Source organism: Melanotaenia boesemani, chromosome 3, assembly GCF_017639745.1.
Source record: "Melanotaenia boesemani isolate fMelBoe1 chromosome 3, fMelBoe1.pri, whole genome shotgun sequence".
In the NCBI taxonomy this organism is placed as follows: Eukaryota; Metazoa; Chordata; class Actinopteri; order Atheriniformes; family Melanotaeniidae; genus Melanotaenia; species Melanotaenia boesemani.
The window spans coordinates 34,905,528-34,931,568 of NC_055684.1; the positions used below are offsets into that span (position 1 = coordinate 34,905,528).

Consider the following 26,041-nt stretch of genomic DNA (forward strand, 5'->3'; position numbering starts at 1 on the left):
CATATTTCTAAATACAAATAAACTACTATTTACAACATAACTTCCCCGAACTTATTTACAAACTACATACATTGTCACTAACTAAACTTAATACATAACAGAAAAGCTAAAGTAACATTCACAGAAAACAAACTAATCAAAACCCCCATTCACTCCCATCCCTCTCTACTCTGACTCCTTGGTTCAGCCCAATCAGGTGATTACTGGACAATTTCCAGCAGCTTGGGTCCTTAGGCTGCCCTCATGTGTGCGCTCCATGAAGTCACGCCCAGCAAGACCTCAAAGAGGGAGATGTTAGTGACTTTTCCCAAAATAAATCACAACTACAACTTAAGCAAAAAACAATGTCACAATAGAATAGAATAGAAATACTTTATTAATCCCTTCAGAGAGCCCTCAGGGAAATTTGGGAAATATGGAACACATTCACCTTAGTGAGGGGGCTGTCACGCCACACCCTCACAATCTGCCTGCCTGTTCTGTTTTTTTGTATTACATTATCCATTCAGTAGATTGACTGACTTCTCTTTTTCCCTGGAATTTAAATTCCCTGCCCTCACTGCTCCAGTCTGTTTTTAAAATATGGACTAAAATACCAGAGTTGATCCAAGCACTCACACTTCACTACACTCCATGTACTTCCATGTACTCTACAGAAGACAATTCTTGAGTATGGGGTTGTCAAGTCGGCTCTCTTCACTGCTCCGGCCACTCCAGCTGGAACAACCAGGGATTTTCATCATCCCACATCACCCCACCAAGGTCTGGCAAGAGAGATAGGTGAGGGTGGGAAGGATTAGATGGTGGCATCCTTCTGGGAGCCTACCACCCCAACTCCACGGTATAGCATTACCCTCCTGACATCAGCACAGCACTAAAATAACAACAGGGCTTTGTCTCAGTAAAGCCCTGTGTCATAGTATCCAAACATTTCATATGCACTTTATACACACATATCCTTATCTTTGCAACACTAGCTTGAAATATGGATTAAGCTCTAGGGTCAGCAACCAAGCATCTGTGATACCAAAGTACAAACATACACACAACCAAGCCTGGAAGTTTATTATGCTGGATTATGTTCACAAGAACGTCAACCTCATTTATGGATAGCACAGTAAACTGTGTTCAAAGACAGTGATTTCTGGAAGTGTTTCATGTGGTGGTTTCCGTGACAACATCACAACTGTTTTTAACGCAGTGCTACCCAAGGGTTCAAAGATCCCAGCCATGTATTATTAATTTTCACGTGTGCCTTGGGAATAAAAATGTCTCCAGACTCCCTGAACCTCATATTATTACTGTAGATGATGGAATATTTGTTTTACCTCAGAAACATTATTCCAGATTGCTGAGCCTCTACCCATCTTTACCTTCGAGAGACTCTGCCTCTCTGATAATTAGTTAACTGACCTAATTAGTTAAATGTTCCTCCATTTTTTTCTTTCTAATTTCACTTATTAAAATTAAGATGGGTTAATATTATTTTTCATGAAATGCAAAATGTCTCACTTTTAACATTTGACTTTGTTTCTTTGTTCTATTATGAATAAAATATGGGATTTATGACATTTGCAAACCATTGCTTTTTTTCTTACATTTTACAGTATCACCACTTTTCTTTAGAATTGCAGGTGTATAGGAACACCTTGTACAGTCATGTGTTCCAGCAGTAAAGATAATCTGAAGATGTGAGCACCATTTTTTAATATATACAGTCCTATCACCCTCATATTCAGTCTCCTGATATAATTGTAATAAAAAAGCAAGCTGGTAGCATTTTTTAATAATTTTTATTGGACTAACATGCATTACCTAATAACATGATATGACAAAAGCAGTTTCTGGTGTTCAAAATAAAGAGGGAGGATAATTTAATTACTCTCAGATTAATGCTAAAATGTACTGAGGAAAAAGCGGATAAGGAACAAGGCAGCTCACTGCAGCGATGTTCTCAAATGTCCATTCTTAGGGCCTGTAAAGCCATGATCATCCTGTGGCGTAGCTGTAAATTTATAAAACCAACATAAAAGCTGAGTAAAGAGTCCTCGTCCTCTTCATGGGCCCTGGGTCACATTTAAGGAACTGGATTTAAATTTGACAAATATTGGGACATAAAGGTCTACTCCTGGTCCTTTTCCTCTCCATGAGTAATGATATGAACCAGGTTCTTGTAGTCCAGGTTTCCTGCCACATCAGGGGGGAAAGCTGTAAACATCTGCTCCATCTATCCGAAAGGAAAAAGGCAGATATTACACAAGAAAAACACATTACTCAGTCTGCATGAAAAGGTGGGATGATTCAGTGATTATCTTTAAAAAAAAAAGAAAAAGTTTTGCATAAAAATGTGTCTGACATGGAAATATGTGGTCGTCATGCTGACGTTCATCCTCGTGTTCTTCAAAGCCACATGCACAAAGCAGTCCGCTATAATGATGATAATTATCGTTAAAAGATCACAATGTACCTCTTCAGCAGAGAATCGGTCAGCCTGCGTTGTTAGCATCTGTGTCACACTGGAGAGGGAGACAGAGAAGTTTCACACCAGAAGAAATTGTGCAGGCATTAATAATCTGTACTCATCTTGGTGCTGTACTGGGATGAACAATTGCACTCAGACTGAGTCATACATTTCCAAGGAAAGCTTATGCAGCACCGCTTAAGATGAAATTACATATTGGAAAAGTGTGTTATGCTACTTACTAGTCCTTCCTCAGTACACCTTTCCCCTCGGGATCAAAGACTTTAAAGGCATTGAGGATGGTCTCCTCTGGGTCAGCACCTGGATGCATTAAAGCAACCATCACACCTCTTGAAAAAGAGCCACAATAATGCTTTGTTTAAATTATGTAACTGTAGTCTTTATGGTTAAGTTAGCATCTAATGCATCCTCACCTTTCAACTTCTCGCCGAACATCGTGAGGAAGACGGTAAAGTTAATTGGACCTGGAGCCTCCTTGAGCATGTCATCAATCTCTTCCTGTTTTACATTTAGACGTCCTGTGGCACCAAATATTCATATGAACATGCAGCATAAGCAGAATAAGCAGATTTAGCTGTTGTACAGTGAGAAAAATATGGAATGTTGCTGATCTGAGACTCTTAAATATAAGCTCATTATTACTCCTCAGTGCAGTGACTGTGGTCACTAAGATAACTGAATGTAGATGTCAACATACCAAGGGCAGCAAAAGTGTCTCTAAGATCATTCTTGTCAATAAACCCATCTCTGTTCTGGTCCATGATGGTGAAGGCCTGAGATCAGAGGTGGTGAATGAATCATTTTTATTAAAATGGGATTATTGTAAGAAGCCAAATGTTCTGTGAAAGAAAAATCACTGCTATGCACTTATTTAATGCCCATCTGTGTGCACCATGTTTATAGATGAGCACTTAAGTATTTATATCACACAAACCCCGCCAGGATTCAGCCAGGCATCCAGGGCATGCCCAGCAGTTCATCTCCAGTCTAATCACTGATGACACAGTCTGAATGTCTGGGCACCGGCAACCCTCATACCAACATACCACAAACCTCACTGTCGTCAAGCCAGAGGCAGGAAAATAGACAGGTGGGCATACTGTAGTGATGAACAATGGAAATACAAAGACAAAGGGGGAACGTAGCTGGAGATCTAAGTGTGTTGGCTTATGAAACAATCCAAAAACACTTGGATCAGAACCCTTAATACAGCAAATCATTATTTATGTACAATTTCCAACATTTTATGTCACTCCGTCAGCCTGTGGAAGCGAACTAGTTCAACTGTTTTCACCTCTTTGAATTCCTGGATCTGGGCCTGCTCAAACATGGAGAACACATTGGAGTTGGCTCCCTCTGCTGCCCTCTTTTTGGCTTTCTTGGGGGCCTATTAGCACAAAATAACAACAGCAAAAATAAATAAATAAATAAATAAAAGCAAAAGGACACATGAGACAGAAACTAGACGTGTTAAAGTAAAGCTGCCTGTCAGAAAATATAGTTAAATGTGACTTCAAGAAGTTAAAAGTGGTTATAACACAAGTGTACTTCAAGTTTCTGTAAATAAAAACATGTTAAAAAATAAAAAAATTACAATTATGAGCATCTTTACTTAATAACAAAGACTATAAATGAAAAAAAGAAAAAAAAAAATCTCAATCAGCTGTCCAAATTAAAAACAGCATCCTTGAAGCCTGAAAAGCACACCTGTCCTTGCTTCAACAAAGAGCGCACACACACCGACTTACCATGGCTGAGCAGCTGGGACGTCGGACCAACAATGATGCCAGTGAACAATGGGGAGATTGAGGGTGGCCTTTTGTAGCCCCAAGCCAGGCCTTCACTGGATGATATTTATAAACTATGTCCTCTTTAGGAAGTGACAGGTAAATGATGCTTCATACAGCACATACGGTTCGGTGTGCTTACAAAAAAAAAGCACACATGCAGACCCCTGTCCATCTCATGTACTTATGATTGACAGTGGACAAAGAGAATGGAATAACTTGTCTAGAATATCAAGAGCAGACTGAAGGTTAAAGCACTTAATCACTTTAAAGCATCCTATGTCCGCAGACTATCATCTTAACAGTCTAAACTACAGACATGACTAAGTGGATGAAAATTTAAACAGAAATCTGGACTGAGTGATCTGTTTTTCACTGATGATCAGACACACCTATACGGAAAATGAGCACAGACAACAGTTTCTAGCTTTGTTAGCTTAAACATTATATGATTAGAAATCGCTTGTCTCCCTCAAAAATGGGGATTATTTTACTGTTGATTTAATCTATATTAGAGTTGCTTAGATTTTTATGAAACAAATAGAATAAAGCACCAACAGCCTCCACTGCAGAACTGGCCCACAAAGAGTTAAGCTTGGTAACCCTTTGTACTGAAGACCTGCAATTATATTTAAAGCTTTGAAAACCTAAGCTGACAAAAAGCCTCATGTATTAAAAGCAATCACCTCTTGAGGCTGTGGACTCTCACCAACAATATCATAATTAACTCCTAATTTGATATTCTGATCTGTGTGCCAATCATTTCGCGTTGTCATTTGATAAAAAGGACGAGAGTGCTTGAAAATCGCCAGCTCATTATGTGTAATTTAGTGACCTGTCAGGACTGAGTTGGAGCCAACTTGTTCACATTTCTCATCAGCTTCCTCGCATCGCTGGTCCTGGCTTACCTTTCTCTCACAAAGCCATGTTACATTGTGACAGCCTGTATAACATGACCTAATGTAATCCATGAAGGTAAATGCACTTGATGATATTCATTGCAATCAAGTATCTGACTTTCTGTATTCCGTTTATTTGGGATATGACCAAGTTAACCCAATGCTTATAGGAAATACCACTAGCAGCCATTCCTTTCATAAAGGTGAACAGGATGCTTAATGCCAGGAATCAAGTTCACAGATGAGCAAGAGGAAGGCATCAAATGATGTCTACAGTCTTCTGATGATGGTATTCCAGGGCTTGCAAAACAAAGCTTACGAATGTCAACAAGAGTAGGTGCGACATACTGAAGTGTGATCCTGAACACATCCTTACAATGTGCCATGTCACTATGCACCATTAACAAGATCATCCAGTGTCACTTGCAAGCTTGGTCAAGACAAGTGACAGTGTGAAAATGAGCTAAATGGGCCGAGGTTAGGAGGTGAGGCCACAGGTGTGTGGTCTATATAAAGAGGCGCTGAAAGCCTCCACGCACCCGGGCCTCTCACTGTCAAACGCACTGCTGAGGATGAACTTGCAGCAGCTGCCATTGGTGTCATCTCACAGCATGTTGTGTACAAGGAGGTCAGAATTAGATGAGTTATTGTTAACTAAACAGGCGGGGGCTATTGTTAAAAACTTTTCTTCGGCTCCTCTTGGATCCAAGCAGCCGATGCAGCTTCTGTAGCTGGAAAGGCAGCCTATTGTCACATCGGCTGAGGGCTGGGATCAAACACCTATAAATAGACTCGTCTCCTCTATCACAATGCACATGGACAAATGGCCATTTCACTGGCAAGTCTTTAAGAGTCTGGAAGCACAAGAGAGGAGGGAAAATGGCTTCAATGGTGACCACTTTTTCCTTTTTTTTTTTTTTTAACCTTATAGCGTGAAAAAGGAACAGTGTAAAGCTCTTTGTGTACAATAAAAAAAAAAAAAAAAGGCACAAATTAGAAGTGAAAGACAAGGGTTATAATATTTAATATTCTGTGACAAAATCTCTACAGAGAACGCTAATTAAAGATTTGTAAGCAGACATCAATATCATATCCAGCGTTACAGCATTATGATCAGGATCATGTGAAAACATAAAAAAATAAGAAAAATATAAAAATGAAATGATATAAGATGAAAAACCCTTTTGTACAGAGTCCTATAAACACCAAATGAAAATGTGTGCAATCTGTTGCATTTGGTGTTTTTTTTTTTCTTGTTGAACATTTGAAAACCAATCAGCTCAGTCTTCTTAGTTTTTATACATTCAGGACAATCTTCCTACTAATCACCTTACTGTTGACAGACACACTCGGCAGGTTAAGTGAAACATTTCATTAGCTTACATAAAAAAAACACAACTTTAAAATAACAAAATATCCTGTTTTCATAGATCTAAGCATGATATCGAGAAGAAATTTGTCTGGGTTAATCAAATTGTTGTGGATGGATTTTTGAAGATTTTCATGTCAGACTGGATTTCTTAACTTGCCAAGTGTCTCGATAAGAGAAATGAAAGATTGAGTTATTATAAATCACATGAATTCACTGTGCAAATGGGTAAATAGTTGAAGGACAGAAGATATATTTACGTGCTTTGTTGTTAAGTTGTGGGATAAAAGAAGAACCCAATGAGGCAGAAGCAGAAGACAACACTCTGTTTCATTTCAGATATACATATCCATGCCTAATACGAATCAGAGAGAAATGAAAGTTATTTTCATCTTCAACTTGAACTTTTATGGAGCTATTTACAATAGTAAGGGACACTGTACAAAAAGAAACGATCAATTACTATGTTGTAAGCTTCAAACATGATTTTTTTCTCCATACCCTCTTACAGTTCAGCACTGAGGTTCACCTTTAAAAGATGGAAATGCATACACGAGTTTGATCCAGATACAATCACTCACTTGATAGAGGACGTTGGGACATATTAAAAGAATACTCATCGGACATTCAAGAGGACACTTTAATCACTTTTTTTCTTTAACAAAAATAGACATGGCTTGTCCAGCCTTGAAATTCCCTCTCAGTATATATAAAATTATGTCTTGTTTATTTACAGTCAGACTGCGTTCTGAAGGATTAGAAAGGTCCTGCTCCATTGCTGCTGGGGATTGTGGGTAGTGCACTTTTAGTGTCAACCTATCGAGGACAGACAGTAATCTAGTGTGTAGTTTTGCATGAGTCGGGGTAGATGTTAAGTGAAGGCTCATTCATTTAATTTTTATTAAATTTATTTGCTCTCCAGCCAAATCCTGTCAGCAGTCAACAGACAGATGCCAGAGCTGAAGATGATTGTAATTAGCCGATGCTGATTGTGTTGACATGTCAGTGCAGGGCTGGAGTCAGAGGTAATACTGGATGTAGAATAGGTGACCTGCTACACGTCTGCCCTGATCTGTAGCTACTGTGGCTACATGTAAATGCTATGTTTAGTCAACCTCAGCCATTTTCAACTGGTAAATATTTAGGCATGACTTGCAAGTTAAATTTGCTACGGCTGTGCTTATCTGTTCTGGTGACTACTGTCTTACGCTAACAGAAGCTAGCAAAACCCACCACGTCAAGTCCTAACTTGAAAACATATCAAAGTTTTTCTTTGGGAAGAAGAAAGAAACTCCTCTTCCTTTGGGAAAGAAGAAATTGTATCGAATTAGTTACATTGAGCATAGAGAACACAGGCTGAAAAACATCATAAAACCCTGCTCAGGTGGGGAATATGGCATCCTGTTGGTATTCGTTGAAAAATAACCTGATTCTAATGACATCTCTTTATTTTCTCTAGTTCTCCGTCTGTGTTCTGACAGCTACACTTGTTTTCCAGTGCGTGCTTTTCAGCTCAGACAAGACAGATGTGTGGCAGTGTTTCATGAGTTGGTGACATCTCACTGTTTCTCTGCTCATTCCTTTGTCTTTGTCTCAGTCTATGATGAATATGCTGCCTCTCAAACAGATGATTGGTCCCAAACCTGCAAAATAAACAACATAGATTCAGAAACAGAGAAGTGTTGACTATGGGTTCAATGACTATTATCGCTTAAAGATGTGTACAAACAGTAATCTAACCAATAAAATGAGCCTAAATCCATGCAGGCATGATCACACCAACATGCCAACCTCTGCAACAGTGATAATTCTACTATGCTGATGCTAAACACTTGATTTAATGCCTACTTTTGCAAGCTGATGTATGCTAATTATCACAAATAATATTGGACAAACTGAAATCAGGTTGGAAGATAAAAAAACAAGCCAGGATAGTAATTAATCTGCTGTGAAGCTCTTAAGTATTTTTTATTAAATCCCATCAGCAGAAATGATTGACAAACCTTGTTAACAGGGTTTATGGGTGTGCGTCCAGAACCTGTGTGAAGCCTCTGACGCTCTTCGAATCGTCCGGGAGACCGCTCTCTTCGGACATCCATCATTCGGCCCGGGGAGCGATCCATGCGGGGGTCTGCCATGGCCCTGCCTGGGGAACGCTCCAGCCTGGGGTCGGCCATGGCCCTGCCAGGAGAGCCCACTATCCGGCTCTCCAGCATTCTGCCGGGAGACTTTTCTCTTTCCAGAGGACGGCTGGGGGACTTGTCTCTCCTAAACTCTGTACGAGCCTCTCTGTAGCGGTGAGGTGTGCCGGGCTCTCCGTGGACGAGAGGATTAGCTGCAAGCCTCTTAGAGATGTGCTCATTGTATGAGGGAGGCCCACGCTTGTTCGGGCTGTAAGGAGGAACCCAGGAATACAGAAGTGGATGCAACAATGGTACAAGTTCAAGATTTTCTATATTGGGTCAAGGGCTTCACTGGACACTGTGGGAGTCAAGTTGCTCAGCAGATAAGGTGAGGATGATGAACAAATCAAACTAATTTAATAAAGTAAACAGTGCTTTTGTGATTAGAAGTGACTGAATGCATTAACTCCATTTAGTGTGCTAATCAGATTTGTCCGTGTCTGACAACAGTGACTGAAGAACAAAGCTTGGATGGTGATTTAAACTATAATACACAAGTCTCAGGAGATAAAGAAAGTCTTTATTCAACAATTGTCAGGTTTTTCAAAAGGTAAAAAATAAAAATAAAACAAATAAAAAGAAGGAAAAAATATAAAGTAAACCACATTAGGATTTATTACAGATAAAAAATGAACCCCTCTTCCTGCAAAGAAAAACAAAATCAAGATAAAACTGTTGTTTTATAACAAGTTCAAACATTATTGTAATTTAACTATCACCATGTGCTGATGCCAACCTGTGCCCTCCTGTGCCAGTTAAGCCCAGTGACCCATTAACACCAGTGCACATAAAAAAGGACAACGTTGTTGAAAATGCCCCAGAACACAGTAAATGGACAAAAACCTCAATAATACATATATGACCAAGTAAACTAAGAAATGAAAAACATAAATTATTAAATACATCTTTTTTTTTCTAACTTTTTATCATGAGATTTAATTTCCTGCTGCAGGATTATTATTCACTGAACGGAATTAATTTTCACTTTTTCCTCTGGGTGTTATTCCAATTTATTTTCCTTCAAAAGAAAAATTTAGACATGAATATAAATCAACTATGTGTGTGTCTACAGGAAACAGTCCAAATGTTTAAGTCCATGTTTAAGTCAGGAAGTCTTCTTAACTTTACTAATGTGACCTCAGGAACGATGCCAGCTCTCCCTACTTCACAGTTTTTGACTGTGTCTCATTTTGTGGAGCTAACATGTCCCTAAAACAAGACCAAAAGGGATCAGAGATACCAGAAAATGAATGTGAGCTGAGGCAGCTTTCTTTTCGCCTTCTTACCTTCGTCCGGAACCATTACGCTGCAGATCTCCTCCACCTTCTTGGCTCTGCACCAGGTTCCCTTTGCAGCAAATGACCCGAAGTTTGTTCTGGTAGGATGAGGCCAAGTAGATGGCCCCAGAGGAGATGGCTGGGCCAAGGTAGCGTGGGTTTGGGATGTCCAAGTGTGCGTATGAGTGTGGCCTTGAAAGGAAAGCATAAAAATAAGACATTGTACTCTTCAAACACGACATTGGTTGAAATGGGTGACATTTATCAAGCTTGTCCAGTGCAGGGGCAGTAATAAATACCTTGGAAAAAAAAAAAAAAAAAAAGTAGAGAGCAATCTTACCCAAGAGCAGCATGTCCCTGAATCTCAATAACATCCAGAGAGTTGAAGTAAGTCACAAACAGGTAAGGCTCTCTGTAGGCTGAAATACCAACATAACACTTTATTTATGGGTTTACTCTTAGAAAAAACAAAATTAAAGACATTTTGAAAGTTACACTACAAAAATCCTGCTTCGCACTAACCAAATGAGAGAGGCAGGCGGCTCCATTTGATATCATCCGTTCTACTCCTGCGCCCATATGCATCCACAAACACGCCAAACTCTGCAGCAAAAATTCCAATTATTACAACACTTAACATAAATCAGTGCAAATGAAAGTAAACACTGCATGCTAAGACTCACTGATTCTAACACAAATGTTAAGTTTTGGCTTTCTTACTAATAAATTTGCTCAGCTGTGTGAATAATTTATTCTTGATGTATGCCCACACAAATAAATGTCTAACCATGGAAACAGAGCAGGTATTCATCCTTCTGTGGGGCTGTGGTGACCTGGATGATGGAAATAGGAAAGCTGTGGGAGGACGCAGCGAAGACAGCTGAAGCTAGCGTAACGTCATTTTTATCCAGGAACTCTGCAGAAGGAAATAATCAGCGTCAGTCAGCTCATTCAGGTGTGAAAGCTGAAACACTGCAGTGACAGAATCGCACTTCTGTACACTTTGATAAAACGCCATCTGCTTGTCAAAAAATGATAGTCCAAATTAGAAGAAGCTTACCCTCCAGCACATACTGCTTCATCTCAATCTCATAGAACTTGTTGGTGCCAATAATGATACTGTAGCCAGTGAAGTGAATACAGCTACATGGCTCAGAGGTCTCAATCTCCTGCAAATAAAAAAAAACTTCAGCTGAGTTATTTCTTTAAAAACATGGCTTGCCAAATCAATGCAGAGCATCTACATTGCTACACAAAACCCTTTATCACACTATCAGCTAATTAACTTTAAAAAGCTCATTTACCTTTCTGATACAGAACTTGTTGAGGCTTTCATTATGTCGCAGAATTGTAATCTTGTTAGGCATAGCAGCACAGATACACATCCCATTATCAATCTGCAAAGACAGGACAGCTGTAAATACCTGCAGTCTGACTATGTGCTACAGTGTTGTTACTGTGAAGTTCAGCTTAATAAAATGTTACTGAACTCAGCTTTAGAGGGATTTCATTTGTGTAGACTACAACCTGACTCACCTTTCCAGAGGAGAAGAGGTGGCATCCTTTGACTGTTTCAAAGATGAAGGGATTGAGGTCAGGCTGAGCTGGAAGATGGGACTGTGACAAAGACTGTTTCACCTTCTTGATCTCCACCAGACACAGAGCCCTCTCCTCTCCTGAATGACACATGAAACATGCCATGAATGATGACATATACAATCAAACATGCAGCTTACGTCAGTAAATTTGCACTCAGTTATTCTCAGGTGCATGTCACAAATGAGAAAATACTAAAAACATTGTGAACATAGGTTACACCACATGTATAGTTTGCCATTATCTAATTCACTTCTACTATAAATGTGTATAACAGAGAAGCTTTTGTTGAGTTGATACATAAATAAAATCTAAAATGGTTATATTTACTGACCAGTGATCATCAGCAGCTTATCAAGCTCCTTCAGGATCTGGATCTGGAAGACCGAGGTCAGGCCAGGAATGTGGGTCAAAGAGTTCTTTATGACGTTCAGAGCGTACAAGCCCTCCTCAGAGCCAACCAAGACAATCTGAAAGACAAAACAAGGATGCTCATATCGCGGTGACGTCACAGTCAGAGAAACTGTCCAACCACGAGGATAAAAGCTACATCGCTGGTTCCCGATTTATAGGCGGCAAATTTTCTTGTCTGTGTACCTGGTCAGTGAGAGGCAGCGTGCAGTTGATGTCCAAACGATCATCACCCTCCAGTTTCAGCAGAGAATTGCCAAGAAGTTTCTAATAAAACAAGGAAAAAAGATCAACATGGAACATGGAAAGAGAGTGTTTAAAAGATTTCTGATGTATCAGCTGAATTAGAGGAAAACAAGCTAAGTGAGCAGAAGTGAGAGCCAGAGACGCCTTCACAAACAACAATTTTTGGGCTGAATTTTCGTGTAAGCTGAGGATGTCTTAATTATACCATGGCCACGTAAAATTAAATATCACTGGTTGAAATGTGAGAATTATATTTATATTTAAGTTTTAAATTTATATAATTTTGAGTGAATTTTTAACTCAAAATGAGCAGATGGCAAGATTAAGAAAGTCTGCAGTGGAACAGACCAGAGACTGGAGAGGAAATCCAACCAGAACTGCACAAAAACGAAGAGATCAGGAGAGAGAATCTAAAATAGAGAAAGAAACTTTGGCTATCATGTACACACAGTTTTATACAGAACGCGTCGCTATTTTCTTACTTTAATAATGTTAAAAACTTGTAAGGATGATCAAACTCCTGAGCCTTGAAAACTCTCCATCTTGTCTGACTAGATATTGATCACTGATGTAAATATAGCTTCAGAAGCAGAAATACATCTTATGAAATTCAAAAACAGGAAAGCAAGATCCAAATCAGCTGTTTATACATTAGAAGTGTATACTTTTAGTATGATTACATACAGCATACATGTTTTAGTTTGTGGCCGTGGTATAGGCAGGGTAATACCCTCCAACTGTGTATACTTGACAGTTCTTTGGAAAGTGGTTTTTAGACCACAGTGCTACTTCTGAGTAGATTTAACAAACATCTATATTTTATGTTCCAATGTTATTTAGGATACATGGTAGCTAGCAAAGCATTGTGTAATACCTTTGAAGAAAAGTGGAGGCTGTTAAAACAACATAAAGCCTTGTGGTTATGAAAAAAAATCTCTGTCAATAACATATAGATGTAATGTTTATACTTTTGTATGAAAAAAGAATACTCTGTTTAAATTCTAGGGTTTAATGTATCAGAGTAGTTAAATGGATAAAAGAAAAAGAAAAGAAAAAAAAACATCCAATCTTCACCAGGTTTGAAAAGAGGTAACTCCAATCTCAGATGAGCAGTACATGACATTCTGCCCTGGCTGTTTTTTACTATTTGGAAAAAACAAGTCAAAATAAGTAAGTAAAAAGTAAGTAAACTACAGCTGCTTTTGGATTATTCTGGTGTGTCTTATTCTAGTGTGCCAAAGAGGGAAGACATTAGCAATGATCTATAAGAAGCAACTCCGCCCACTAATCTGAAAACAGTTATAAGGCCATTCCCAAACAATCTGCAGTTTATTGTTCGACTGTGAGTGAAATATTTCACTATTTCAGAGTAGAAAAAATTCTATACAATTGACAATGCTCCCAGTAGTGGAGATCCCAACAAGTTCAAACCCTGCAGGGTTCAGTGACACTACAAACAACCCAAGAGCTCCATTTCAGGCTCTGCAGGCATTGCCACAGTAAATGTTAAAGTTCATGATAACTGGTGGGGGCAGGACAGACACCGACCCACATCCATCCATTAAGAAATAACAATTAGTCTGTGTTGACTCTAGTTTCATATGTATAACTTAGATACAGGCTTAATGTAAATCCCAACTTTAAAATCAGCTCTGCTGAATCATCTATTCACTCTGTAGCTGTAACAGGTAACCTATCCGTCACAGTGGCAACATGACACGTGACGATGACAAAAAGCCTTATTCAAACTTCAGGTAACAGCTAGAATCAGCTGTGAAGCCATGTCACATTTTCAAACGTCATTGCAGACCAATTTTCCATAAATAACTGAAAGGCAGTGATTAAACAAAAAAACACTCGGCACAGAAAACAGTTCAACTTTTAAATGTCCTGATGAAGATCGTTTCATTCAGTTGCTCTAAATAATCTCAAAAGTTCGGATCTCAGATAATATGTTAACATTAATAAAACCTACAAAGAATATTGGATCAATTTAAAGCTGTAATACGGCTTAGAAATGACTACAATGACAGTAAATAGATACAGAACCTTTTCAGCCAGAGAGATGGGGGTATAATTTACGAAGGAACAGTTTTTAAAATGCTCTTGGTGAGAAACACCAGGAAAAGACTTTGTGTGTTTGTCTGTGGGGTCAAACTGTGGAAGAGGATGGGGAAGAACACAGGCGGCCTCCAAATATACAAATATTTAAATCAGTATATAAAGAGATGACATTTGATTGGTACAGAAATGGTCTGGAATAGATGAAGGAGTATTTCTCTTATAATTATTGTCATAATGGTTGCTATTGTTATTGCTGTTATTATTTTTATTGTTTTATTATCATTATTTTTGTTATTACCAAATAAACTTCCGTCTAAAAGCTAGCATGGTTAAAACTGTCATGTAATGGAAAAATGACTCCATGTGGACCTGCAAATCCACCAGAAAATGGCTGAAAAAGAAAAAATAAAATAAAATAAAATAAATTAAAAAAAAATCAAGGGGCTGCACCCAGTCAGAGTGTACTGTAGATCTCAACCCGAGTTAAATGCATTGCTGGGACCCAAGAGAGCTGTTACAAGCAATTAAATTATGTGTGTGCTCAGCTTCTCACATATTTCCTCTACACTTATACTTTGTTTTTGTTAAATAATGACAGCATGACAAGGTTTGTGATGTTCACCTCAAGATGTATGAACTTATTAAGACCTGGGAAGGACCAGATGTTTTTTTTTTTTTTTTAATTATGTCACGATACAAAAAGCCTTTCAGTTGAAAGAAAGTACACTTTTTTCACAGCTGTATGCAGTGTGCTACTTTCAAGCATAAAGCTGCATATTAAACTTTTTAATGTACATTTAAAGATGTAGAAGATAGATGTAGCGGTAAAACCTTTTCTGACCAAGCTGGTAAACAGTTTGAGGATAATCTATCAGAATTATCTCAAAAAGTCATTTGACAGAAAAAGAGAAAAATACATATTTCTTACAAAACCACAAATAAATAAATAAATAAATAAAACAAATGTCTGCAGTTTAGCTCAAATAGCATGTTTACGAGAGTGTGTTGTGTTTTATTGAAGGGCAATAAAGCAGGGCATTGCTTTGGCAGCAGCATGCATGACAGCATAGGACACCAAGTCAAACGTGTGCAGCAGCCTATTCATGCACTGTGTAAATGTCAATGGACCCGTTTTTCAAGAACAGCTGTTTCTAGTGAACATATTCAGAAACTGACCCTAGGACTGAGATGACCTGCACTAAATTGCAACAGTGTCATATGCGTATTTATGCACAGCTACTGCATGCTCAGTCAGTCGGTTGACTGGAGCCCAAGCATTCGTGCAGCTACTTACTGTACCTGAACCAGAGGGGAAAGGTTCTTCTGTCTTTTAGAAACACCTGCCTATAACATGATCCACACAACCGAGTTAAATGGAGTTACACACAAAACAGAGTTTAATCAAATAAGCAAAGACGGGGACAACAAATAAATACAGGATGTGGATGTTGAGAACATGCAGAGAGAGAGAAGGAGGGGAAGAAGAAGAAGAAGAAGACATGAAGGCACTGGTTGATGTTTATGAAAGCATTCAATCTTACCTACTTTTCACACCAAAGAACACAACCACCATTGGATTAAGCTACTATTTGGAGCATAACCAAGCTTGAATTGAATAAAAACAAAGCACTGGGCTACTGTCACACCTCATCCACAAGTGTAATCTTTAACTCTGAACCCTATAAAACATAAAACAAGAGCCAATATTCTTCAAAATACACAAATGGTACTTACAGCATCAGAATCCACTTTGTCTTTAGATCCACGGCTACCAGCCACGACAGACTCCAGCACCGCCACCCAGCGTTGCTTGTCAGGGAAGCTGGGAGCCATGAAGTAGAGGCACTGGCCAGGCCAACAAGTGGTGTGAGGATGGGATTCCAGTTTTAATACATACGGGATATCTGTCGTAAAACAGACAAAGAAATTATTTGATTACTCTGGTAGCAGCTAGAATTTAAAGCTGAGCAGAACAGTCAACACTGTGCTGCATTTGGATGGGAGCAGGTGAATCCAGAGGATAAGATATAAGATGCCGCTGTATGTTGAGAAGCAGGATTCAGTCATACTGATTTTCCATACCTGACTTGGCAGTGTTGATGAGCTCAGAAGTCCCAACAGCGCCATGAACAGTCACCTCTCCATCAGGCAAACAGAGCTCAAACTCTTCCTCAGCCTTTATGCAGTCTATAGGGTTAAAAAAAAGAAAAAATCGCTTTGTTTTTACTGTGATCTTTACACTAAGATATAAAGTTAAACCATGAATACTAAGAAAGACTGACCTTCCCTGGGCTCAGTATCGTAGATGGATACTTTGGTTCCATCAAGAATCACATATTTACTCTCCCAGCCTTGTTGTCCACGTTTGCCATTTCTAAATAAATATGTATAAAATATTAAAAAATGAAACTAAAACCACAATCTGTGCTGTGGACAACATATTATACATGCATAGCTGTTAAAAACACTTACCTAGGTTGCTTCATCCATCCTTCCAAGCGAACATGCCCGCTAGCCTCTTTGACTTGCAGTGAAGGCGAGTTTGTTTTTTCTCGGCACAGTGCCTCTGAAAAGTGAGTCGCATACTCGGCTGGCAGACCGCAGGTGGCCGGCAGACATGGTGAGCATTTAGGGTGGCACAGGGTATGGCACTCTAAAGTTTGACAGAGAAAAGGTAGAATAATGCTTCACAGTGTTTGTTATTAGAATTGTAAGATCTTTATATAATGAATTTTATCTTTTATGAAAATTACATGTCAAAGACACATTACTCAAAAATTATCCAAATTACAAAACTCTGATAATTACTACTGAGTTTTTCCACAGTACCATGTGTGTTTTTATGCTACCTCATTGTTTTTGTTTTGGGAATTCATCAAACTTTAACAGTTTTTTTCTTTCTCCTTTTCTAAGATTCATATTAGAGAGAATTATAGCCAAAACAAGACTAATCTAATTCAGCCACACCATGGCTGTGGTACAAGAACAGTTTCCAGTATTTATATTAAAGCTTGCCAGTTAGTGTTTTTTAAAAATATTTTCACAGCCCGGCTGCCCAGCGAGGCGATGCAGACCTAGACAAGTAGCAGCCTGTCTTCCAAAGTGAACAGTGTCCAGGCAGACGGCACATTTTGCAGCCCTCATGTTGAGGCCCACAGTGAAGCGATGAGGGATGTTATGGTGCATTCTTTCTTTCACACGTCGACCAAATTCTGCAAAGCAAAAAGGGCAGGAGAAGCATGAAGGGATAAGAGTAACTGAGAGGAAGAAAAAAAGTGGCATTCTGCTACAGGGGTAATCTTTGCAGCAGTCAGCAAAAAAAAAAAAAAAAAATGTATTAGATGCATTCTTCCAAGCAGTATGGGGCAATTTGAATAATGAACTCGTTAGCTTAATTGTAGATATCAGGTTTAAATCAGAGTTTCAGGGTCTTAAAATAGTCAAATCAAAATCCGATTGCACATGCCAGTGAGCATGGAATGTATTGAAGTGTTTCTGGGTGAAAAGCGGCCTATCCTACCAAATGCTATCTAAATCATGACTCCAGGAATGACAGTGAGGAAAAAAGACTATGGCATTACGCCAAACTTGACCATTAAGAATAAAGTCTTAGGTCAAGTTACAGTTATCCAACAGACAGTAAAAGAGATGTACAGTATGGTAATGAGCATGTGTGTACACAGTAAAACATGCATGCACAGGTGATGAGTGTGTGTTTGAGAAGACACACTGTTGTGACTGCTAACTTACTTTCAAACGTGACCCTCCTCTTTTCTGTGAGGAGCAGAGGAGGAAAGAGACAGAAAGAAGAGCAGTCTAACAATAGCTAAGTGAAAGCTTAGAACAGGACAGAAAGTAGCCTGGATCACAAAGCAAGTTCAACCTGGCAAGGCTCTTTTTAAAAAAGTCTTCATGATGGATCCAGCAAGGTCAGGTGACTGGGTTGGTATGTGGAGTGAATGAATGCTGAGCGTTTATCCCTGTAGAATTTTTTCAGACTTATTTTTTCCACAGAGCTCATTAGGTGATAAAGTGTTCATGCTTTTGCATTTCATCCACTGAACAGACGACACAGATATAAGGTCCAAAAGTTCAGTTTCCATGGAGTTAAAAAATGATTTGCTGTTGGTTTGTGCCACCTGGCTAATCTGCTGTTGCTTTACTTTGTGAAACAGGACCGAGCAGGATTACAACCTTAGTTGGATAACTAACAAATTAAAAGATGATTTAATTCAGTCCATGTTCCTGGTTTAGAGTCGGGATCCAGGATTAACATGTCTGAACGTAGTTATCCAACGTTTTTCACTTCATAATCCCACAACATTGAAAGGACACATATACAACACACCACACAAACTAAACAAGTGACCAAGGAGTCCATTTGTTAGCATATGGTTGAATACTCCTGTGAGGTACACTGTACACCCTCAGAGCAAGAAATCAGTAGTTTGATTGGGCACAGATTGTCTGGGGATTATATTTACCGTACACATGAATTTATTTACTTGTAAGCTGACTTACCTTCAGGGGTAGAAGTCTCCTTGCAGCGAGTGGAAGGGTTGAGAAGGCTACTGGGGTTGGGTTGATGTTCAGGAGATTTGACAATAGCCGACATGAGGATCTGATGCCGAGCCTGTGCTGGTGTGGAAGTAGCCACGTGTTCCTGGGCTTTAAAATGAGCCGCTGTATCACCAGAAGCACACAAAGCAGCAAAATATTACAGCAGCAGCTAAGGGCTGGAAATGATTTGGCTTCACTTCCAAAACACAAATAATAAATCCTGAAATAAAGCTCATAGTGTAAAAGTAACTTTGTTGAAATAGTTTAGAGACAGAGAGCAAAACAAGATTTTCTGAGAGAAGACAGGCTGTAATTTTTCACATGGCAGACCACCATTTTTCTCGTTGAGTTCAGAAGAGCAAAAACTAATACCAGTTAAATCAAGATATCTCATATTTAGTATTAAAACAATTTAAAGGTCTGCTTTCAATGACAGGCTTTTATTTAACATGATAATTGAATTTTTGGCCTTTTCTTCAAACAGGATCAGAGTTGGAGGCTGAATGAAGCCACTGTATGACTCAGCTTGCCAAAGGATACTATGACAAATATAAAAACACATAAGAGACTCTGCTTATGTTAGCTGTGTCACAAAATCCTATTTTTTAATGATGCTTTTGTGACTATATATATATATATATATATATATATATATATATATATATATATATATATATATAGAGAGAGAGAGAGAGAGAGAGAGAGAGAGAGAGAGAGAGAGAGAGAGAGAGAGAGAGAGAGAGAGAGAGTTCTGATTAGATTTATGTTTCTTGCCCTGTTTTATTTCCTTAGTTTTTTTAATTGTTAAATACTGTAAATACTCCTTGGTTTCTTTTTCTCTTTGCCAGATCCTCATAAATCCTGTACAGGTTCATCCTTGTACTCCTAGCTTTGCTTTGACTTTTGGACTTTTTGCCAATTAAGATTTGTTATTGAAGTTTGGTCTGTGTACCTTTTACTCCTGCCATTGCAGAACCTTTCATTCCTTTAAAATAAATTCTACTCCTTATTCCTGCCTGATTGGTAGTTGTGCATTTGGGTCTTTTCTTTCTCACCTCTACAATAACATTTTAAGAAAAATATAACTTTGAATTCTTTAGAATATTTGAACTTTGGATTTGGAGTAAAAGGGAAATGCATATTAAAAGACAAAGAAATAAAATGTCACATTATCTATTAACCTGTTGTTGTTCCCTGACTCGCTATAGCTGTGTGTGAACTTGTATACGTGGGTATGTGTCTTTGGAGGACCTTCCTGAGCCCTATCCATGAAAAAACTCAGAGCAGATGACACAAGAGAAGAAATGACTAACCAGAAATGACTCAAAATGTGGGTTCAGCATCTAAGCCATGAATAAATTAAGATAAAATTCTCACCATAATGTGTATTTTTTGGCTTACATGCAGCACAAAACTCTTAGTGTTCATTAGCACCAGTTAAAAAATTCATACAAAATATCTTGTAAACAAGCACATATGAACAACAATGTGCAATTTTGAAGTAAGTAAAAATGATCAGGGTCAAGTCAATTAAACTTAAAAATGTCTGTGCCTACCTTCTTCTCTGAGCGATCGCAGCTCTATCCTCATCTTCTGCAGAGCCTCTTCCAGCTCTGCACACCTCGAACGCTCCTTTTCTAAAGCCAGTTTCATGTCACTGTATTGCATGGGAACAGCCGGCTGGGCCTGTGGGGTCAGCGCCCCGTTAGTTGTGGTGCCCACATCTTCCCGCCGCCGCCCAAATATACCCTATACACAGAGGAAACAATTAGCTTCTTTTATTAAGCTGATTACTAATCTAAATGTGCTGTTTTTTTTGTTTTCCACGTTTGTTGTTTCCCCAGACCTTCTTTTTTTTGGTGGGTTGGTCCATTTTGGCTTGGAGGAAGTCAATGAGTTTGGTCTGCTGGGAGATAGTCCCCTCCATCTTCACCTTCTCATGGGAGTATACAGCCTGCAGCATGGAAATCAGAGGATAAGAGCAGGAAATGCCTCTGAAGTCAACTTTAAAAAGAAGTCCCCTTGGGAATATGCATATTAAGATTTTATCATCATAGTCCTGCGGAGATACCCTCCTTTCATGCACACATCAGTCAAACTATTCTAAAATATAACAAGGAGCACCTTACTTCCGAAGGCCACTGTATTTCATCTGATTACAAAAGTATTATACTTAGAACCTGTATATTCTCCAGCTGGTACTCCAGATCTGTCCTCTCAGTTTTAAGCATGTCAGTTTGGTCCAGAGCATCTTGAAGTCCTTGAGTCAAACGGAAAATGTGGCTCTTCTGGAGGTCCATCTGCTGCTGAAGCTTCCCTTGCTGTGGAGATGCACAAAAAAAAAGAAATCTTATATATAGGTGTATGTTTGAAAGTGGTTGCAACTAAAGTGTAAATAAATATAGATGCATATGTGTAAATGTGTTACACTGGTTGATTGCATGTCACTGTATACCTCCTCCATCAACCTCTGTTTCAGTTCTCTCTCAGTCTCCAGTTTCTGTTGTAAGCTGCGGGCGTTCATCTCCAGCATGGCATGCTTCTTCTCCAGATCATTGAGCTGTGATAAAGTGTGACTTGGTGTCAATTTCTGACATGGACAAGCCATAAACACATTCAAATAAAACTACGGTGGCCCAGAAAGTTTACCTTACTGTAACTTAAGAAAACACAATATGACAATAATATACAAATCTTATACGCATTGAGATGTGTATGACGATTTTAAATAAATTTACAAATGTTAAAAATCTATTTTCTAAATATTAATTGATATGGTAACACTGATGGAATGCAAAAGGAAGAATTTGAAAAGGTGTAAGCAACCTATTTTCCCTGAGGACTCCCTTTATGCAACTACAAAAAAAGATTTGGACCCCCCCACCAGCCCTGTCTTGAAACCATGCTTGGTTTTATGCTTTCATTAGCTGCTTCTAACCATAAATTATGCATTCTGGCTGACTTCTTTCCTTTGATAAAAAAAAGTTTATGTAATTAAATAGAGCCCTTTTTTTAAATACAGACAAATCATCTGCATTGTGGCATTTCTCACATGTCTCATTAATGAAATGGGCTCCCAAAACACTGGCTCCATGTGAATGAAACAGGCAAATTATAAAATACTTAAGCGAATACGCCTCAACTCTCTGTGTGTGGACATGGCCTTAATTTAAATCAAACAGGCTCTGAACAGTCAAAGCCCCAGGGACCCCCTGTGCTCTTTGGGAACCACTGGTCTAAAGCTTCGTACATACTCTACTCTGAGAAGTGAGAACTTTGTTCTTGTTCTTAAGGCTGCAAGAACAAGAAAAAAGTTTGTATTGATCTGGTAATTTCTACAGAGCCCCCGCTGGGGACACATGAACTTTTTCTATTGCGCTTCCACACTGGTAGTGAGGCAAACTGTAGTCTGCGGTATGTGTTTTTATGTGCAACAGCTGACCGGGTTATTTCATATTTAACGAGAAACTTCATCCATGGCAGGATGGGGTTGTGCATGCGGCAGTGTCCGTGTCTTTAAATCCCACCTGTTTTTTACAATTACGTACTTTCTCATGACCTTGATCTGCTGTTTCATTAAAACTATCTGTTCAACTACATTCAAAAAGAGGGACCGCTGGGTATGCTCCAACTACAGGGGGATCACACTCCTCAGCCTCTCTGGTAAGGTCTATTCAGGGGTCCTGGAGAGAAGGGTCTGACAGGTAGTCGAATCTCAGATTGAGGAGGAGCAGTGTGGTTTTTGTCACGGTCTTGAACGGAGCATGGGAGTTTACTCAACAAGTCTACATGTGCTTTGTGGACTTGGAGAAGGTGCTCCACTGTGTCCCATAGGGGCTCCGGTGGGGAGGTACTCTGGGACTATGTAGTGCTGGACCCCAGGGAAGAGCTGTCCGGTCCCTGTACTATCAGTGCCAGACTTTGGTCTGCATCTGGGAAGGATGGAGCAGGAGATTGACAGGCGTATCGATGTGGTGTCTGCACTGATGCAGACTCTGCATTGGTCTGTCGCGGTGAAGAAGGAGCTGAGCCAAAAGGCAAAGCTCTCAATTTACCGGTCAATCTACATTCCTACCCTCACCTATGGTCACGAGCTATAGGTAGTTATCGAGATCGTAAATAAAAGCGGCTGAAATTAGTTTTCTCCGCAGGGTCGCCGGGCTCTCCCTTGATCCGGGAGGGGCTCAGAGTAGAGCTAACCCCTCCACATTGAGAGGAGCCAGGTGAGGTGACTCGGGCATCTGGTCAAGATGCCTCCTGTACACCTCCCTGGCAAGACATTCTGGGAGCATCCCACCAGGAGGAGATAACGTGAAGACCTAGGGCATGCTGGAATGACTACATCTCTTAGCTAGCCTGGGAACGCCTCGAGATTCCCCCGGATGAGCTGGCGAATGTGGCCGAGGAGAAGTCTGGGTTTCCCTGCCTCATGAACAAGAGAAAAAGGTTCTCGCTTCTTGTGGAGTATGTAACAAACTTAAATCATATTCCTTTTGTTGTGCTTTTAGTTCCTTTTTTAGATGTAACCTGCTTTTTGCCTTTAAATGAACTCTAATTTATATTTTGTACTGTTAAAGCTGTGTAACTGTAACTAAATGTTGTTTTGTCTGTCTAAAACAGGTCTCTCTAGACTGTGTTTCACCTGTATAAATAAAGGTTAAAAAAAAAAATGCACAAGATGGCTGAGCAAAAAATACAGTTGGCAGGGTTTTATTAGGAGGAAGCATATGGTGACGAACACAGCAAAAACGAGAAACCTCATTACTCGTTTCCAGTCAGGAAAGGATGAAAAACACCTGGCTGCAGTTGCTGCCAACCAGCCAACCATATTCAGTCTGAGAATCTGGGCTTTGGTGCTATGTTGCACACTTTTGGAGCCGAGATACAACATGCTGTTTTATAGATATTGTAGGAGCCGTGCTTTCTTTTTGTTAAGTTTTGCCAAAACACTAGAGAGTGGTAATTATTTTTTTTGTGTTCTGCCTGTGTCGAATGGTGGCCTGAGGTTATTTAAGGTCAACTGTCTTGTCACTAAGGTGTTGTTAATTGGAAGAGACTAAACAGTTTTCTACTTTGCTTAGTGAAAGGTTTTGTTTTTGTTTCATAGAAACGTGTAATGGAGAGAAAATAAATGTTAATGTGATTTTAAACATCCAAGGAAGAGTGATCTGCAACAGGAGCACATTTTCTGTTGGTTCTTCCTCACTGCTGGAAAATCTGTACATCTGTATCTGTAAGTTTACAAATGTAAACTTCCACCTAATTAGCCACATCTCTTCTTGTTTTTTGATGACATATATTAGAATTAAAATAATTAGATTGTTCCAAATAATAAAAAAAGGAAAATTAAAAACACCAAGATGCATCAAAAATAGTTCTTTAATTGCTATAGAGCCCCCAGAAACATGATGAAATCAAATTATGAGGTGCCTGGAGATTCTTAATAACATTTCATGTTTTGGAGTTGGTTCATCAATGTTTTATTTATTTTTTTTTTAACCCTGACAGGACTTCTGTTGTCATCAATGCAATGTTTTCACAGGGTTTTTTGCAGAAGTGGCATTTATTTGCATGTTACAGTTAATGCCTCAATAATCTTTTTGCTGCTTCATGTGCACAAAAAGATGATTGAGCACAAAAGCTGTAAAAAATTTTAAAAAGTTTAATTAGTGTCTTTGTGTTTACATGTGCAAATTTTCTTAAGTTTTAGAGAGACAAGCCCTTAGAACTGCAACACAAAATGTCTGTGACAAAGTGAGACATTTATTGAAAAGAAACGAAGAAAGATTTCAAGTTAAATCAAAAGTGACAGACTCACTGTGTCAGACAGACTTTCAGCCTTCAGTCTCTGCTCCTTCAAAGCCTGCTGTAAAGCCAGTATCTCAGCCTTATGCTCTTTGACTGCCAGTTCCACTGCCTGGCGAGACTCTGTGCTGCGCTGCTCTGCACGCAGTCTATCAACAGCACAATAACAAGTTACATAATAGTAAAACATTTTCAATTATAAATTAAATGACAAACATAGTCAATGCACAACAAAAACTTAGCATTACCTGTTCTGTTTTTCATTGTCCAGCAGCCTCTGCAGGTCCCTGGTGCGTCTCTCAGCCTGATTTTTTTCATCCTCCAGAGCTCCTCTCCATGCCTCCCACTGCCTCTCCTTCTCCAACAGCTCGTCGTTGAGAGACTCCAGCTCTACCACCTGCTCCTCCAACATGCTACATGTGGTCTTCAGTGTCTCAATGTTCTGAGAGCATACATGAAAGAACAGACTGAAGAGAACATCTTTTGGATCTTTGGGAAAAACCACGTGATTGTTGTCTCTGCATTTTCAACAACAGTATGTAGTCTAAATGCTATAAGGCTAAAATGCTACATCATTTACGTGGCTTTCAATCAACTATTCAAGCAAGTACTTTAAACTGTAACAGCTTATTTGAAAATATAACAAAGACAATATTTAAGTGGTTAAAAAATTCATCTTTGAACTCTAGTTGCTGACCTGAAGTAAGCAACTAATGAACCTTTAATGCATGCATGTTACCTGCTTCTGGTTATTGAGGTGCATCTCACGATCAGCCACCTCCCTCCTAAGGCGGTCCACTTCCTGGCTGAGTTGCAGCTGATCCTCCCTCTCGTCTGATGCCTCATCCAGCTGTTTTGACAAGTAGAAGTTTTGGCGGTTCAACTCAGCGTTCTCCTGACTGAGCTGCGTAAGCTGTTCCTCCAGGTCAGTGATTACCTGAAACAAAACAGACAGAGACGTTATGAGGAAGAGGAGTCGGAGGAAGGACAGATGTTATACTTGTTAAGTCATAGCACATCTGGGCTGTGGATTGTTTAAAGCTCTTATGTGCACACTGACCAGTACTTTTAGATTTCTTCTAATGTATCAAACATATCTTTGGCTTATTAGAGCTGCAAAGCTGCAGTTACAGCAACAATTTAATACTTTTATATTGTAACTCAAACTTGAAAAAAATCATTTATTGAAAATGGTATATTAATAATGTTATTTACTCTCACAGTATATAATTAAAACTAATTGTATGCAATCCTTAAAGCAGGTCTGAAGAAAGCCTGTACTGTCTTCTGCCTTATTAAACAGGAAATGTTTAAATAGCATTGGACTTGAAGGATTTAACAACAGTAGTCAGAATCTCCAAA

At 39.1% G+C, this 26,041-nt stretch overlaps 2 protein-coding genes across 9 annotated transcripts in view; both read right to left on the reverse strand.

The window, feature by feature from the left end:
- Nucleotides 1–1,780: 1,780 nt before the first annotated feature.
- On the reverse strand, nucleotides 1,781–4,418 carry myl2a (myosin, light chain 2a, regulatory, cardiac, slow). Its single transcript, XM_041981729.1, has 7 exons — nucleotides 4,231–4,418; nucleotides 3,777–3,869; nucleotides 3,180–3,255; nucleotides 2,896–3,000; nucleotides 2,704–2,782; nucleotides 2,468–2,516; nucleotides 1,781–2,227 (listed from the first exon to the last, which is right to left on the reverse strand). The coding sequence occupies exons 1-7, from the start codon at nucleotides 4,231–4,233 to the stop codon at nucleotides 2,123–2,125; spliced, it is 510 nt and encodes a 169-aa protein (XP_041837663.1). The 5' UTR covers nucleotides 4,234–4,418; the 3' UTR covers nucleotides 1,781–2,122.
- A 1,750-nt stretch (nucleotides 4,419–6,168) lies between these two features.
- Nucleotides 6,169–26,041, reverse strand: part of cita (citron rho-interacting serine/threonine kinase a) — a 43,877-nt gene continuing 24,004 nt past the window's right edge. For 2 of the 8 annotated variants that reach the window (XM_041980999.1, XM_041980998.1), the window contains exons 25-50: nucleotides 25,419–25,616; nucleotides 24,928–25,121; nucleotides 24,693–24,828; nucleotides 21,330–21,434; nucleotides 21,055–21,195; nucleotides 20,721–20,828; nucleotides 20,431–20,623; nucleotides 18,836–18,997; nucleotides 18,065–18,088; nucleotides 17,389–17,526; nucleotides 16,787–16,967; nucleotides 16,597–16,688; nucleotides 16,397–16,501; nucleotides 16,049–16,218; nucleotides 15,614–15,658; nucleotides 12,191–12,271; nucleotides 11,928–12,063; nucleotides 11,534–11,673; nucleotides 11,302–11,394; nucleotides 11,058–11,166; nucleotides 10,785–10,913; nucleotides 10,520–10,600; nucleotides 10,338–10,416; nucleotides 10,007–10,189; nucleotides 8,541–8,928; nucleotides 6,169–8,180 (exon numbers count right to left, since the gene is read on the reverse strand). In XM_041980999.1, the coding sequence (XP_041836933.1) occupies nucleotides 8,157–8,180; nucleotides 8,541–8,928; nucleotides 10,007–10,189; nucleotides 10,338–10,416; nucleotides 10,520–10,600; nucleotides 10,785–10,913; nucleotides 11,058–11,166; nucleotides 11,302–11,394; nucleotides 11,534–11,673; nucleotides 11,928–12,063; nucleotides 12,191–12,271; nucleotides 15,614–15,658; nucleotides 16,049–16,218; nucleotides 16,397–16,501; nucleotides 16,597–16,688; nucleotides 16,787–16,967; nucleotides 17,389–17,526; nucleotides 18,065–18,088; nucleotides 18,836–18,997; nucleotides 20,431–20,623; nucleotides 20,721–20,828; nucleotides 21,055–21,195; nucleotides 21,330–21,434; nucleotides 24,693–24,828; nucleotides 24,928–25,121; nucleotides 25,419–25,616 (3,435 nt within the window). In that variant the 3' untranslated portion in view covers nucleotides 6,169–8,156. The remainder of the gene's footprint in view (nucleotides 8,181–8,540; nucleotides 8,929–10,006; nucleotides 10,190–10,337; nucleotides 10,417–10,519; nucleotides 10,601–10,784; nucleotides 10,914–11,057; nucleotides 11,167–11,301; nucleotides 11,395–11,533; nucleotides 11,674–11,927; nucleotides 12,064–12,190; nucleotides 12,272–15,613; nucleotides 15,659–16,048; nucleotides 16,219–16,396; nucleotides 16,502–16,596; nucleotides 16,689–16,786; nucleotides 16,968–17,388; nucleotides 17,527–18,064; nucleotides 18,089–18,835; nucleotides 18,998–20,430; nucleotides 20,624–20,720; nucleotides 20,829–21,054; nucleotides 21,196–21,329; nucleotides 21,435–24,692; nucleotides 24,829–24,927; nucleotides 25,122–25,418; nucleotides 25,617–26,041) is intronic. The other 6 variants (XM_041981002.1, XM_041981000.1, XM_041981006.1 and 3 more) reach the window with 3 other exon arrangements.